This window comes from Anarrhichthys ocellatus, unplaced genomic scaffold (genome assembly GCF_004355925.1).
Source record: "Anarrhichthys ocellatus isolate YVR2014 unplaced genomic scaffold, GSC_Weel_1.0 scaffold13, whole genome shotgun sequence".
Lineage (NCBI taxonomy): Eukaryota > Metazoa > Chordata > Actinopteri > Perciformes > Anarhichadidae > Anarrhichthys > Anarrhichthys ocellatus.
In genome coordinates this window covers 1,609,983-1,627,466 of record NW_022280043.1, presented here as the reverse complement: position 1 = coordinate 1,627,466, position 17,484 = coordinate 1,609,983, and the positions used below count along the sequence as shown (strand labels likewise).

At 44.7% G+C, this 17,484-nt stretch overlaps 1 protein-coding gene across 1 annotated transcript; it reads right to left on the bottom strand.

The window, feature by feature from the left end:
* Positions 1-449: 449 nt before the first annotated feature.
* fcgbp (Fc gamma binding protein) lies at positions 450-14,997 on the bottom strand. The gene is made up of 22 exons (XM_031852998.1): positions 14,784-14,997; positions 14,634-14,681; positions 12,335-13,576; positions 11,819-12,171; positions 11,022-11,601; positions 10,321-10,919; positions 9,664-10,231; positions 9,230-9,495; positions 8,765-9,106; positions 8,016-8,589; positions 7,665-7,864; positions 7,192-7,333; positions 6,733-7,061; positions 6,065-6,650; positions 5,358-5,956; positions 4,409-4,976; positions 3,685-4,283; positions 3,016-3,583; positions 2,708-2,907; positions 2,135-2,515; positions 1,735-2,021; positions 450-863 (listed from the first exon to the last, which is right to left on the bottom strand). The coding sequence occupies exons 2-22, from the start codon at positions 14,677-14,679 to the stop codon at positions 854-856; spliced, it is 9,039 nt and encodes a 3,012-aa protein (XP_031708858.1). The 5' UTR covers positions 14,680-14,681; positions 14,784-14,997; the 3' UTR covers positions 450-853.
* Between the last annotated feature and the right edge of the window lie 2,487 nt (positions 14,998-17,484).

The following is a 17,484-nucleotide window of genomic DNA, read 5'->3' as shown; positions in this document are numbered from 1 at the left end:
CGTCAGTGAGATAAAGTTCTCTCTCAGCTATATGAAAACTGCCTAACCAAGGTCTCTCCCACACCAAACTGCCAGACCCCCCCCCCGTCCTCTATAGCAGCAAACGCATGGCTGGGTGGATTAAACTTTGGTGTCAGCAGGTCCCGTATCAATCTAGTGAATTCACACTGCTATATCCAGGGTGTTGTCCATTGTGGGTTTTGTTGTTGTACTACATTATTTGCCACTCCTACAGCAAGGACCTTTAGTGCATAAAGCTTTTTTATTGAAACGTAAAGTTTACACAGGATTGCTCCCCTCACCAGCTGTGCTGGATGCAGCAGAAGCTGCGCACACATTATTACCCATACCCGTAAGAGTCATGCTTTTTAATTTGGACTGGTATACAGACAGTGCTCTACAGGTCTGATATAACTAAATTGCCTGGGAATCACAAACAACTCATGCAGTGCAATGAAAAAGTATTTATTAGTTGGAAAGGTAAGAAGCACACATTTTGTAAAATACATTTCAGAGACGCTACTATTTCCTCCACTAGATGGAGATGTTGGTCAAGAATGAGCTAGAGTTTTTCCACCACCCCAAAGTGAACAATAGAGGACCAGATGGCCAGTAAACAACCAAAACCATTTCACGAATCAAGAGGAAGTATTGAAGTATGAGTAAGACTGTCTGTAAACAAGAACACGTTAGCCGAACAACATTCCTCATCCTGTTTAATGGGGGTAAAAAGCGGGGATGTGAGCCACATTGTACGGCTGTTTCAATCACGAGGAAGCATCAGTTCATGGTTCTGAGAGGAAACAACCTCAGTTCATGCCAGATGCTTTCTATCAACGGAGAACCAACATCTCTACAGGCCACTGAAAAGAAAAAGAAAAATTGCAGTCAAAGGACACAGTAGCAAAGTAAAGACATGTTCACTCGGCCACAACAGAGATTACAAGCAACACTTCTGAAAATCGTATTTCTAAAGGCATATGCAAACACTCGGGAGCAGCTCTGATTCTTGGGGGCATTTTCTTGTGTTCTTTAGGGTCTGGTGATGAGAAATCGCTGCGAAACGACAACTATGTTGAATAAAGTGAGGAAGGGGGACGCACCAAACTCAACTCTCTAAGGGACTGTCTTAAGGCTAGAACACAGAACTAAAGACGAGGGCTCAAATTAATATTGCACCCAGATGAGTCTTAAGTGTCCTTGGATGACAAGCAGTGATTGGATTGCAAGCATGGTAGCTTTTGATGGCCATGCCTGTCAGCCTCACCTGCTTTTTAATCAGTAATTACCATAGGGGTTTCTCTGGCATTTCTTAATTAAATTGGACCAAATGCAATTAAAAACCACACTCTCATTCCTTTAAAAGGGCTCTGTGGAGTCCTTGTTTAGTTCTTGCTGTTAAGAGAATGAGCGGTTGAATGGTCATAGCACCGTGGCATCTCTCGCTGATCTGTACTTGATTATTTCAGTGGTCAAATTAAGTTTGCTGTTTGCATAATAAAGGGCAAGATAGAGTTCAAGATTACAACTTCCACTTTAACTAGAATTGAAGGTTAAAAGCGTAGACGAGGAGGCGAAGCCGTTACGCTATTAGAACGATTAAAGTTAACATCAGGACTTGGGGAACATTGTGATGAGAGCATGTAGTGAAGGAGATCATTATCATGGCAGTAAATGTAGCAATGTATATTTACCCATTACATGTAAACAGAGGAAATGCTTTCAAAAACTCACCATCTAGAGAAGTCCCCAGCGCTCCAGGAGCCAACAACCACAGACACATCAGTGGTGATTTTCCCATCTGCAGTCTTCATATCATCTTTCGGGTTGTTATTGTAGTTGCCACAGGCGCCGCACATTTTGCCGGACAGGCTACTGTCAATAATGACGGTGACCTCGTGTGAAACAGAGTAGGTGACCCGCACGGTGGATCCTCTCTCGATGATCACAGTCCTCTCTGAGATTTGGACGGATATCTCACTCGTCACTTTGCTGGGAAGGGACATTTTCCTGCCATCTACCTGGATGACATGAAGAGCGGGGAAAAAGCGGCACCAACAAATTGAAGTAAAAGTTTCCACAACAAAACGATTACTTTTGGCATGTTACTATTATCCCTTCCGGCTCTTCTCACCCAAATCATGTGTTGGCTGTTCACTGTGACGGCAGTTTCCTTGAAGAACACATACACAGTGGCAACAGTGGGTGATGCACCTTTACTGCAGACTCTGACATCCACAACCACACGGAACCACAGCTCCGCGGTCTCGTCACACAGAGACGCCACTTCAAACGCCCCTTGAGCTCCCATGGCTCCAGACACGCCGTCAAAGGAGGTGAGGTGGCCGTCTAGGCCGACGCCGCAGTGGCCCTGTTTGACGTGGCAACCTTGGACTCCATCTCTTACACCACAAACCTTCCCACTGGCACATGACAGTTTCTCACACTTCACCATCCCAAAGGCCTGGCACATACATTTGGACGTACATGCTTTATCCACAAGTGCTTGGCCCACCTGGAAACATATATTGTGTACAACTTTAAAATCATTTTTCTTCAAGGTTGGTGAATAAATTGTTCAACATATCTTTTAATGTTAGAATGCTTTGACAAGAACAGAAAGCATTCTTTTTTTAAATTTTGTTTTATGGTTAACTGTCAACTGTGGCACAGTTACTATGTATGAAAACAAAGTCAAATCTTTTACCGTAAGATATTTGCCATCGTGCACACATCCACAGTTGTCCAAGAGAACACATTGGATGCCATCGAAAACAAAGCCGTCATCACATTGGCACCCTTCAAAACAGCTTTCAGAACAAGTAAGTGGGAAAAGAAAGCTGGCACAGGCCCCACCACAGGTGTCGGCACACACCTCATAGTGACTGTGTGCAGGGCAGGAAGCAGCTACAAGATAAGATGACATTTGTTAGACTTTGTGTATGTGCTCCTGAAATATAAATAATCAAAAATATGGACAATTCTTGAGCTAAATTACTGTTGTGTGTAACTTACGGCAGAAAGAGCTGCTCCTCCATGGCTGGATGTTCACACCTTCGCTCTGGCAGGCCAACGCGTAGGCCTGTACACTGTTACACAGAGTATCTTTGTTGCCACCCAGAGCACAAACATCAAACACGCAATGAGACACATATGCCGCTGGGTCAATTTTACTGTGGCAGACTTTGAAAGGCCCATTAGGTGCACTTATGATGCCACAGGAGTCGGCCTTTCTGTACAAGGTGGCCTTGGCCTGCTCACATACCGGACACTGGCCTCCACAGCCCCCACACACATTGCCAGGCAAGTCCACCACCCATGCCTTCCCGAACTCATCCACGCTGTTCGTTCTTCTGCCACCGGGAAGCATGAAGTCATCACCACCCTTCTTGTTGTAGTTGCCGCAAAGACCACACATCTTGCCCTGGTATGTAGAAGGAACGATTACCTCAACGTAATAGACAGTGTCATACAGGACTGTCAGTCCAAAGTCTGTCCGGACAATTATGTTGCGCCCTTCCTGGGTGACTCTGAGGAGCCCATTGTTGAGGGACAGAGGAAGGTTTAGAAGTTCGTCATCCACCTTGACAGACAGAGGAGGAGGAGAACAGAATCATTGTGAGGTAATAAATCAAGATGCAAAAGCGTAGCCAAACATGTTTTGGATTAAGTTTTTGAACTCACAATGACTTTCCATGGCACTTTCTGCTGGATGTAAATAACGTAACCATAGATAGCCACTGAAACTGACTTGGTCACAGCCACTTTTCCATTTCCATACTTTTCATTCCCCTGAGTTACGCTGAATGGCGTCAGCTGGCCATTGTCATCATCACAAACCTTGGCCAACACATAGACACAAGTACCCTGGAAATCAAACCTCCGTCCATCAAAGGAAATGTAGTGAGGGTCACCAGAAGCCACACACTTGCCTTGCCCCTCGGGGTGGCAGCCTTTCACTCCGTTTACAAGCTTACACGTCTCCCCTGCACGACACTTGGCCTTTTGGCAAGACACCGCACCATTTTCTCCACAGATGCATTGCTCCACACACTCGTTTTCGGGATAGAAGGCATCTCCTTTCCTGTAGTAGTGGCCATCGTAGGAGCAGCCACAATCTCTCACAAGCACACAGGTATCCCCACTCAGCAGGTAGCCTTCGTCACACTCGCAGGCCTCTGTGCAGGCCCGGCGGCAGGTGGCAATGGTGGTTAAGCTGGCACAGGTGGCTGGGCAGCCCGTGGCACACAATGTATAATGGCTGTTAGCTGGGCACACCATTGCTGCGGGATAGGATGAGAAGGGGGAGAGAGGAACAAGGTAAAATATGGAAGAAATATTTTGAAATAAGAGATTTGAAATCAAACAAAAATGAAACAAAAACATCAAAACACAATCTCAAACTCACGACAGAAGATATCTGTTCTCCAGGAGCCGATGGGGATTCCTTGGCTCTGACAGGCAGAGACATAGACTCCCACAGCATCGCAGACTGATCCATGGTGACCACTATAATGACATGCATCATACACACAGTCCTCCAGGTAAGGAACAGGGTCCACAAGACTGTGACAGTCTCTGAAAGGCCCTGCCTTGTCAGCGATAATACCACAGTACTTCTGCGCTTGGTACTCTTTCCTCTGGGAGTCTGAACAGGCCTGGCACCATGCCCCCTGGCAGACTGATGAGCAGCCTGGTACGAGGGCCACCTGCCAGCTCTCCCCCAGCTTGGCTCCATTTGTGGCAGTCTGGCCGTTCCGCATGGTCAGATCATCCTGAGCTTTTCCATTGTAGTTGCCGCACAGGCCGCAGACTGCGCCCTGGTAGTTGCTGGGCAGAGCAATGCTCACTGTGCTACGCCAGTCAAAGGTCACGGTGATACCAGCAACTGTCTCCACCACGGCTGTCCAGCCGCTGAGAAACACGACCAGCTCATTATTGTAATCCAGTGGTAGCGAAGCGAGCTGTCCATTGAGCTGAGGAGCAGAAAGCGAGAAATATTTTTAGGAGATTATAGATTTAATAATTCTGCAGTCCTTGCTAATCCATTCTAATGTGCAATTAAATCTTAGTTTAATTAAGCCTACCCGGATCAAAATTTTAATATGCAATTAAATATATATGCAGACGAGCATGAGCGATGTCAGAATTAGCACAATGAGAGACGGTATTATCATCCACTCATTTGAATGAGACTCAGAATATCTGTCCCGTGTTTATTTTTAATACTGTAACTAAATGTTGGGTCCCATTTCTCTTCTTTCCAAAAATCCACATGAAAACAAGATTACTTATTTAATCTTTTATCAAATCACCCATATGCTTCACATTATCCATACATCCACATCCATACTTACCAGGACCTTGGAGGGGTATTCTCTGCTGATGGTGAGGGTGAGGCCATATATAGAAAAGTTGACAGTCCTTGTGTAGGACACGGCTTTGCTTCCCCGGTGCTCATTCTGCACTGTCACCTTGAATGGCTCTAACCCTGGCTGCTGCGAGCACAGACCCGCCAGCTGATATACACATGTGCCCTGGAAGTCATACCTGCGACCATCAAAACTCCGGTAGTGTGGGTCACCCGAGGCTGTGCATGTGGCGTGACTGATGGGTTGGCAGGTACGCTCTCCATCCACTACGGCGCACGTCTCCTTGGCAGAGCAGGAAGCCTCGCGGCATGTCACCATGCCCAGGGTCGTATCACACTCACATAGGCGACCGCAAGCCTCGTCAGCCCAAAAGTGCTGACCGGGCTTGTAATAACGCCCCTGATAGGAGCAGCCACACGTTTTAGCAGGTACACAGACACCAGCGCTGAGGACGTAACCCTTATCACACACACAGGCCTCCACACAGGCACCGTTACAGGTCTTCTTTTGCTCAGGGAATGGGCAGGATGGCTGGCATGGGCAGGCACAGTCTTCATAGTGGCTGTGACGCTGACAGCTCATTGCTGGATATACATATAAAAACAAAACAAAACAACTTAAATATTTAAATGAAATCTTTGATGAACCAATGAGATTTTTGATGAACCAATGAGATTCTCGTAAATACTCACGGCAGCCAAACTTTTTCCTCCAGTCCTTGATTACTATTCCTTCCTCACGACACTGCTGACTGTAAGAGGCAAATGCCTGGCACAACATCTTTTTATCTCCCTTATTCAGACACATATCATACACACAGTTGTTCATGAAGGCCTGGGGGTCCAATTTTCCATGACATTTCTTAAACATATTATTGGTCTTAGCTACGAGGCCCCCACAGAATTCCTCAGTCTCATAGAGCTTTTGCTGGTTACCGTCACAGGTAGGACAGTTTTTCTTACATGTGTCCGAGCAAGGATGGTCCTTGTCCTGATCAGACGTTTGCCAGCTCTTGCCCCACTCTATTACTGAGGGGACCGATTTGCCAGCTCGATTCTGAAGCTCATCACGGTCATTACCGTTGAAGTTGCCACACAGACCGCAGACACTGCCGTAGTAGCTGCTGGGCAGCTTGATGACCAGCTCCCAGTTCCAGTCGTAAGAGACAACCAGGCCAAAGGTTGTGTCCACCACTGCAGTGTGACCACGCTGAAACACCGACACGTCACCTTCACCCTCATCCAGTCGCACAGGAAGATTCAACAGCTCCCCGTCCACCTAAAGGGAATGGACAAGAACAATATTAATAATGTCAACACTGAAATACTAAAAGTCAAACACATCAGACAAGAAATCCTACCGTGACTCGACCAATTTGGTTCTTGCGGATGGTGATGGTGTACCCATACACAGACACATCTACCTCCCTGACATAAGAAACTGCTGTGTTTCCCCGGTTATCATTCCTCTCGGTGACTGAGAACGGCACTAGACCATCCAGATTCCCGCAGGTCTTAGAGATGACATACTTGCAGGTGCCCTGGAAGTTAAAGTTGTAACCATCAAATGTGTGGTAATGGGGGTCACCCCAGGCCCAGCATTTGCCTGTGTACTCGGGGACGCAGAGAGCTTCACCCTTCTCAACACGGCACTTCTCTTTGACCCGACACTTGGCATCTTTGCAGGGATCTACACAAGAAAAACACACGAAAGGGAAATTTATAGAAAATTGCAATCCAACTCAAAAGTCATTCAAAATTGACTGTAGATTTATTTACTAAAGTTAGGACTTAATACAAATACAGTATTTGTGTCTTGCCTGTGTTGTAGCATGCCAGGATTCCTTTCTTGATCATACATTTGGTGCTTTTAGGGCAGGAATGTTTCTCACATACGAGGCCCGTCTCTGGATTGCAGGTGCACTTTGTGTTACAGTCTTCCTCATACGCCACTTCACCAGGCTGGGGACATATAGCAGGTTTATTACACAGGGGGAAATAATAGACAGAAGAAAATGAGGTTATAGTGGAGTATTTCATTCTTATCAACCTCCCTACAAATTTAGACAATCTGCTAATTAAGTCTCAGGAGAAATCCTCAGTGCACATATCTACGATCAGACTTGCTCATGTCCAACACTATAGAAAAAGCAAACTCAACTTAATTGCCATGTCAGCATGAATGGTACTATGGGTATCTGCTTGAGCCACTTTGACATTAAAAAAGCTATAATTTGTACATTAGTGTATATGGAATGGCTTTTTTTGTACAGACAGCGGCGTTGAAGTGTACCTTGTACGTTCTCCCATTGTCATAGCAGCCACACTCAGTCTCTCGAACACAGCCATGTCCATTGAATAAGAAACCATCATCACATTCACAGCCCTCTACGCAGCTCGGGGAGCACTGTGCAATCTCTGCGAGGCCTGCGCAGGATGCAGAGCAGGCGTCTGTACACACCTCATAGTGACTGTTGGCCGGGCATTTCATGGCTGCAATAAATTATCACAAGCCAGGGAAAACATGGATTAGAGAAGTGTGCATGTATGTAATAAATACAGTATTAATTCAGTATGGCAGATGAAAATAAGAGGTTGATTTGGATGAAAACCCCAAAAAAGTGAATTCCTCTTTGTCACTTACGACAGAATGACGCCGTCCTCCAGTTTTTGACGTCCACTCCTGCCATGTGACAGTTTAAGGCATAGGCTGCTATGCTGTTACACAGCACCTTCCCATCGCCGTCGGAGGCACACACATCAAACACACAGTCAGCAAAGTACGGCTGTGGGTCCAGTTTACTATGGCAGGCGGCAAAAGGACCATTGGGTGCCGTAGCAATGCCGCAGTAAGTGGACTTTGAAAACACAGCCTTGCGAGCTGGTTCACATATAGGACAGTTATTCCCTTGACAGCCATTCTCACACACCACATTAGGGATGGTGACCTTCCATGACTTTCCAAACACATTCACGTTGTTGGAGAGCTGACGGTTGGGCATTTGGAAGTCATCTTTCTTGTCACCGTTGAAGTTGCCACACAGCCCACAGACCTTACCACGGTAATTACCAGGTACTGTGACGGTCACATGATAAACCAGGTCATAAGTGACAAGCAGCCCAAAATCTGTTGCAATTACATAATGCCGGCCTTCTTGATAGACCAGCACTGCTCCATCTTTAAGATTCACAGGGAGTTGGTTAAACACTCCATTTACCTAAAAGAAAAAGCACAAGTCCTATTTAAAGAAAAGAATAACTGATGTTGAAATATTTATTCTAAGCTAGTTTCACATCTCGCAACCATCTGCTACTGAATGATACAAGCAATGTGTTTCACTGTATTCCAAATATGAAGCTTGGTTCAAATGAAGCCCAAGTGTTGTTGCTCACCAGGACTCCACGCATGTCGTTTCTCATGATGAGAGTGAAGCCGTAGACCTCCACAGCAACCAGCTTGGTGACGGCCACTACTTTGTTGTTCATCATCTTGTTCCACTGCACGTTCTCCACGTGAACAGAAAAGGCCACCAGGTGGGTGCCTTCCAGCCCACAGCTCTTGGAGAGTGTGTAGGTACAGGTGCCCTGGAAATCAAATGTTCGCCCATCAAAAGAGCGATAATGGGGGTCACCAGAGGCATGGCACACACCCTTACCAATAGGATGGCATTTTTGGACGCCGTTCTCCACTTTACACTTCTCATTGGGGCCACATGTGAACTTCTTGCACTCAACCTGAGAAAGACAGTTAAGAAACAAGAGAAGTGTATTAAACATCCAACAAATTAATTTCCACTCAGTAAGTTCACACTGATCAAAAATCACGATTTTTCAAATTGTCCTTTCAGAATCCATTACCTCGTCATCTTGTAAGCACTTGCACTCCTCCTGACACTGCCCACTGGGATAAAACACTTGGCCAATGCGGTAGTAGCGGTCATTGTAGACGCAGCCGCACTGTGAGAAGGGAACACAGTGGTCTCCACTGAGGATGTACCCCTCATCACAGGAACAGTCCTCCTCGCACAGAGCTTGGCAACCTTGAGGAGGGGTCAGACTCTGGCAAGAGGCAGGACAGCCGGTTGCACAAACTTCATAGTGGCTGTGGACTGAACATTTCACCGCTGTACACAGGGGATGTAAAAGACAATATGAATGAGTACAGATTACAAAGGCACTGATTCAAAACCAACGCACATTGATGTATACACAGAAACAGGAGCAGTAGAGAAACTTCTCTGTAAATGATTTTCTTTTGTAAATGATTTCATTGAAATGAATGCATGTCTCACCACAAAACTGACTGGTCCTCCAGCTGTACACCTTGGCCCCCACAGTTTGGCAGGCAGATGTGTATGATGTAATAGCCTGACACAGAACATCCTTTCTGCCTTTATACAAGCATACATCATAAACACAGTCTTCAAAGTAGCCAGCTGGGTCCACCTTGGCATGGCAGTCACGGAACGGCCCTTTGGGGTCTTTCAACATGCCGCAGAAATCTTCTTTTTCATATTTAACCTTCTGGGTAATGTCACAATCAGGACACACCCCTTTACAGCCTTCGACACACCCTGGGATCTCTGCCACTCGCCAGCTCGCACCAAAATCTACTGGTGAGATGGATTTTTCACCTTTTTTTGGAATCAGGTCATCCTGGGGTTTGCCGTTGTAGTTGCCACAGAGGCCACAAACGGCTCCCATGTAGTTGCTTGGCAATGTTACGTACACCGCGCTTTCCCAGTTGAAGGATACTTTGAGGCCGAAGTCTGTGTCGACCACAGCGGACCAGCCACTCTTATACACAGACACCCGTCCTCCATCCAGTTTGATGGGCAAGTTGACCAGCTCATTATTCACCTGGAAAAGAACACACAATTGTATTTACATACAGAGACTGAATATTAAAGTGCCTCACAGGAAAGGTTACATTATAGTATAGTTCTTACCATAATCAGGCCCTTGTGTGTCTTTGTAATGACAATGCTGAGGGTGTGCACCTTGATCTCCACTAACTTGGTGTAGGAGACCACCTTGCTGCCCCGGTGATCATTCTGCACCAGCACTTCAAAGGGCACCAACTCTGGGTCCTTTGAGCAGAGTGCAACCAGTTGGTACACACACGTGCCCTGGAAGTTAAACTTCTTCTTGTCAAAGGTCACGTAATGGGGGTCACCTGTGGCCTGACAGGTGCTGTGGGAGACTGCCTGGCACTTTCTAATACCCTCAACCACCTGGCACTGCTGCCCTGCCCCGCAGCCTTTATCCTGGCACTCCACGCGTCTGCTTCCAGCAACACATGTACACCTTCGCCGACAGCCCTGGTCAGCCCAGAATGACTCCCCAGCAGGAATGTTTCGACCCTCGTAGGTACAACCACACTTAGCAGCAGGCACACACTGACCTCCGCTCAAAACAAAACCTGCATTACAGGTGCAGGTCTGCACACAGGGGCGTTTGCATTTGGAGGGAGCATTAGGGTCAGAACAGGTGGCAGGACAGGCATTGCCACAGAGCTCATAGTGGCTATTGGCTGGACATTTAGCAGCTTTAGCGAGAAGACAGAGTATGAAACGTGATGAATGCCAGGTACAACAAGCAAAAAAAAACCCAGTATGTTCATTTAAGGATTATTTTAGATATTACTTACGACATCTTGCCACCTTCCTCCAATCTTGAACCTGGATCCCAGCAATCTGGCAGGCTTCAGTATAAGCCTCTAGCGCCCTGCAGAGGAAATGTCGGAGGCCATCTCCCATGCATACATCGTATTTACAGTTCTCCAGGTATGCTTGCGGGTCAATGACGGCATGACATTTTCTAAATGGCCCATTTATTACAAGTGTGATGAGCCCACAAAACAAGTCACCCTCCCACATCTTCATCTGGCTGTGTTCACAGCGCTCACACCCACCCACACACTCATCTCTGCACAGAGCATCTCCCACCAGCCCTGGCACCTTCCAGCTGCTCCCAAAGGCCACAGCCCCCTCTGTCTGAGTGCCGGAGGGTGTGGCGAAATCATCATTGGGATCATCATTGAAGTTGCCACAGAGACCACAAGTCTTACCAGCGTAACTCGCGGACAAAGTGACCACAAGATAGTGTTCCCAGTCATAACGGACAGTCAGGCCAAAATCAGTCTCAATGACCACAGAGCGACCGCTCTGAAACATAGTCAGTTTGTCGTTGTTCAAGGTTACAGGCAAACTCCAGAGACTGTTGTCAATCTGCACATAAGACAATGAAAAATATATTAAGCTATTACAGTCAGTGTTAGGAATTAAAATGCATCAATTTAAATGAATAGATTCTAAGAATTATTATTATTATTATTATTAAGAAATAATTAAAGCTAATAATCATAGATTGAATTCAAGATATATAAAATATGCATCTTTGAAAGAATACCAATCTAATATCGTATGAACAAATAGGAAGCCTTACCCTTACACGACCTGTCTCAGACCGAACTACTGTGATAGTGGTGCCATACACCTTCACTGTGACCACAGCAACATACGAGACGCTGAGGCTGCCTCTGTTCTCATTTTGGGCGAGGACTTCAAAGGCTGGAAGATGATCATCCTTCCCACAGTTTTTAGCAATAACGTATGTGCAGGTACCCATGAAGTTAAAGTTTCGCCCGTCAAAGGTGCGGTAGTGGGGATCTCCCATGGCCCAGCAGGTACCTGGCTTACTTTCCGCTACCTTGGGGACACAGGAGGGATACCCACCCTTCACTTCACACACCTCATTGGCACTGCAGGTGGTACTGCTGCAGGACAAAGATCCACTTCCTGGAAAACCATAGATAATATATAATTTATGTCCACATCATTACTGTTAATTGATGTGTAATGTAAAAGATTTATCTCTCCAATGAATATTGTATATTATAAAATTTTCTTTTAATGTTTAATTGTCTTTTTTCCCTAAACAGCTATAGTATGTGCACCTTACCTGGCTGTATACATTGTCCCAGGGAACCATAACCATTCATCTGGCTGACTCCTATACTGTAGAGAGCAAAGCGGGAACCAGAGCTGGACACAGTGTGTCTATTGTTGCCAGGGTTTTGTTTGTAGGACATCTCCGCCCAAGAGAAATCTGTCCCGGTCACCTTTTGCCACTGGACATTACGGGGCAGGTTTGTACCATCAATACGCAGCTCTGCCATCGCACTGGTCTCTACCACAATCAGGGCCTTGTTTTCAAAGCCGTCCAGAGCCTCCAGTGAGTAAGAGGGGCAGAAGCGATCTGTGGGCAGGATGGTCATCAAGAAAGGGTCGTAGAATTGAATCCAGTTCTGTGTGACACCATTGAAGAGCATGAGAACCTGGATGCCATGATCAGCCTGAATGGACAGTGTTTCAGGATTGTGGTAGCGGACCTCCGATATTTGCCCCCGGGTCAAAGTCAAAACATCTTCACGGTTGCCGTGTTGGACAGTGACCCTTGTGGGCTGGGAGGCCTGGAGGAAGACGCTGTCAAATCTCTTCTGGAAGGTCAGGGGAGGCACGATGAAGCTGGACCCCCACCTGCTAACTGGCAGCAGCTGCTCATATACGTGGTTACATTTGGCGAACCGCCAGGTGCAAGTGTGACCCGTGACAACAGCAACAGGGTGCTGGGAGGCAACTCTGGTGCCAGAGAGTTCATAAATGCTCTGGAGCTGGACACTCTCATACGGCTGGAGATCTATCACCATTTTGCTGCCACTCCCATAGACACGACCCTGGAACTTGATGGAGCCGCTCGGGAAAACCTCCACTTTGTTGCTCTCTTTTCCATTTGTGACAGAGAACTCTTTGTAGGAGCCATAGGGGGTCCCAGCAGGTGTGAAGATGAAATATTCTGTACCCCATTCAGTGACCGGATACACCACAGAGGTGTCTGCTGTGTACAGCTTGAAGTTGAAAGAGGTTACAGTCACATCTGCTGAGGCTTCAATACGCACCGTGTTGGGAGACTTCTGGCTGCCGTACACCTCAACACCAGCAGGGAGACTGATGGTGACCCTTTCTCCAGCGTTAAGAATTTTCTCTTGCTTGAAGTTTAAGGGAGGCACATGCACTGTCACTTTAGCATTGGCCTGAACAGCGGTGATGTATAACTGATAGCGAGGAGTGGCGTAGTGTGGAGCATAATTCTGCATGAATGACAGGGCGAACTCTCTCCCTGCCCATCCAGCGTTAGATGGACCTGACAGACGGGAGGAAGAGCAAGGAAACATGCAGAAAAACACATGTCAAAAGAAGACTTCTTTTCAAGTCACTTAAAATGAAGAAGTTTGCCAGAAAATTGCTCTTCACAAATCTTGTGTGTGAAGAAAACATGTCAAAAAATTAAGAAATGAAAGAGACAATTTGTGCCAAGGCAATCAAAGGGATTCACATACTGGAAATACAAAACTTGGCTTGAGACTTCTTGGATCGCATACACATTACAAAGAAACAATATGACATCAAACTGAATGTGACTAAAAATACCTTCATTTCAAAGTTAAAAAGCGAGGATGAATGCTATTCTATGAAGGACGGATTGCTTTTCCCTCGATAACTATTGTGAGAGATTTAGGCTGAGGAATAGTCACTTGACTGCTTCTCAACAGCACTCAATAAGTCACTTGCACAGACAATATAATTGCATAATGGAAATATTATCAATATCTGTGCCTTTGCTGTGAAAAGATTTTTTTCTGGGCTCAGCCAGGGCCTGGGGGATTTAGATTACACTCCTGTTTCACCCATTCAGTATAATAGTTCCAACTCAATAGCAGCTGAAGGTAAATGCTATTCCCAACAAAAGCAAATTTCAATTTAGATGGCTATCCTTTATGTGCTGCTCTCTTGAATTCTTCACCTTTTTAACATTCTGCTTCATACACACAAGCACCTGGTTTGGGCGCACAACAATGCTCTCAACTGATGGGGTTGACAACTTGGATAAATTGCTTCAAATTGAGCTATCACTTGGCTAAGTTTTGAGAAATGCTGCTGTGATTGATTAATTGGGCTAAGCCACGTTCAGTCGGATTTAAGAGTTGTTAATGGTAGGCAGGCTTTTGTTAGATAAAGAAAGGTTTTCCTGAGTTTTGAAATTGACATCACTACTACTGTGTTTGTTCAGTTTAAAACAGCTTAAAATCAGCTGTGACAAATTGGAAAGAAGATAAGCAAAGTTATATCACATTGAAATAAAAATGAGCAGCATTCAAGTGGATCCTGCCAAAAGAAAACAAATAAGTAAAATGACTTACAGCTGAGTAAAGCCCCCAAAGCACAAAACAGCAACAGGGTGCCCATGGCTGAAAGAGACATTTTTGTTTTAGTTACATTATTTGAATTATATAAATTGATTAATTTCACCAACCAGCCAAATAAATAATCTCAGATTGAGCAGTGCTTACCTGCTGCGATGCATGTATAATGTTTTACATTACATCCTTTTATGTACCCAGACAGACAAAAACACAACCAATCAAAAACCTTGAAGCTCAACAGCAACGACTTTGAAAAAAAACTATTTGCTTCCTCTAAAGCAGATTAAGGCAGAACTTGGCACAGTTTTGCAGGTCCTGCTTTATGTTGACATAGGTGTGAGGTACAATACCAACTAAGTATGGGATGAATCATTTTCTGCTTCAGTTAACAACTGAATAACAGGACTCATGAACATCCTGTCATTTATTTTAAGGAATCGAGTGAGAACCCCCGCATGACCTCCCAAATAATCTGTAGCCGTAGAAGATAAACATATATATATTTGTAGGTATGTGTAACATTAAATACTGTATTTGAGGGACCCTCAACCTGGACAAGCTTCTTTAAAAACTCTTATCCTCTTCTCTAAAGTGGACAATTTTCAAAATACATTTGGATAATATATAAGTTTATATATGTATATATATGTTTATATAGATAAGTTTGTTCAACATTTTTACCTTTTTTCAGCAGAAATTCCAATGCCATTTGACATCTAACGTCAGGCGGATACAGTGAACAGGTCAATATGATCATTTGCTCAGCTTCATCTGTAATGTATATTCTGGTGTAACCAAATAATATTATCCATTTTAGAGTAGGCAAGGCAAGAATGTGATAAGACCAAAATCACAAGTCTAATTTGATAATCGGGCTAGGTTTTGAAAAATACCTAAAATATGTAGAATATCATTGATGTCTCACATCACAAGTTACATGCTTTATCAAACGCTAGGTTGTTCTAGTAAGAATTTTTTGATTTTTATTAACAACACCGAGCTGTGACGCAATTGCATCCTAACAAGTGCTAAATATAAAAGTAAAATACTGACATCTGGTAAAAATGTGACATGTTTGTGTCTTTATTTCTTAAGCCACTTAGTGTTTTGTCATTTTTGTCATCTATCAGCTTGAGAAAAACCTTAACCACACAATTTATAAAGCCTACTCAATGCAAAAATCACAAGTTCTGCCAATGTTTATATTGTGTCCTTTAAACCAGATCGTGCTTGTGAACAGACATGCCCTTGTAAGGCTGGAAAGATGGGGATAATCCTATGGACCTGATCAATCAAATCTTAATTAAACTAACATTTCTGCTGAGTGGCAGTAGTTGGGTTTCTGTTGGTTTTGTGTGTCACCTAAGAATAACGGCACATAGTGGAGGGTGTTCCAATCATTCATGATTGAGAGAAAGTAAATATTACTTGGCCCTCATAAGTTTGCATTAGATTAAAAAAACAAAACAAAACAAAAGATAACAAAACCTCAAATATTGAATTAGTGCTCATTTTGTCAGAACCCTTGGGCAGGGCAACAGTAAGCCTGGTTTAGTACACATTGTAGATTTATATAAAAGGGTGTGCCTTCGTTGCTTTTTCCCCTGGAACCCAATCATCACTGGCCAAAGATTATTACCTTATACCTTATTTAAAAAAGGTGTATGGTGAACTGCTAAGAGTGCCGTCAGTATTACGTAAAATGTATGAGAAGGGCATATTATCCTTTAGAGTTTAAAACACAGAGATATATACAAAACTTTTAAAATTGTTTCTGTATTCAAACATTCAACAATATACATTACTCAGGACATAAAAATAGTCGGTCATCATCCAGTGAAACCACTGTGAAAAGAGGAAATACTCATTTAATTAAATTTTCAATAAGCACATTAAATAGTCAATTCATGGCCAGTGCTGTTGTGGAGGACATCACTTACCAGCCAGGAAAGTCAGTGACAAACCCATGACCTGACTGAACTGTGTGAGCGGGGGTCATGAAGGTTTCCACAGAGACAGCACAATTTTCATAAAATACATTTTAGTTTCTGGCAATGAAAAGCCTTGGTGGAGTAATACCTTCACTGTGCCATCCTGTATGGTAAATGATGATCCATGCAGGAGGATTTAAAACACAGCGACAAGCCTGGAAGAGCTGCCATCACAAGGTCCATGGTAAGAGACCAGGCTGAACCGGTGCACACTTGCCTCGTCACAGAGGGACATCAGACCATGAGTTAACCGAGGTTCCAAGCTCAGCTGCTGCCCACTAAGTGTGGAGACTTGGAGGCTGCCCCTGAGCTCACAAACTTCAGGTCTGTCAAAACAGTCGCAGGAACCATTCCTCAGAGCACACTGCTGCCCCAGACTGCAGGCTGCCTCCTCACAGAGCACCCCACCCAGAGGGTGGCACCAGCATCTCTTAGCGCAATCCTCAGTGTACAATTGCTCATCCATCTAAGATGAAGAGGAGACAAAACCAATTATGTAGCTACTGAAATACTCAATGTGACCTTTAAGTATTTACTGATTTACTGTCTCTATTAAGCTTTTATATTTACCTTGATATACATATCACGATAAACACACCCACATCGACCGTAAGGTACACACTCGCTGCCATCAAACACGTTTCCATTGTGGCACTCGCAGCCTTCTGAACAGCCACTTGCTGAAGAAGCGGGCTGGAGCAGAGCAGGGCATGAGTTGGCGCTGGAGTCAACACACTCCTTTGGGCTGCTGCGGTCAGGACACTGGAGGGCTGATGGTATGAAATAAAAATCATTTAAAGTGGATAACATACTTTAAACAACGATCACAATTATTCACTTACCGCAAAGGGTATTCC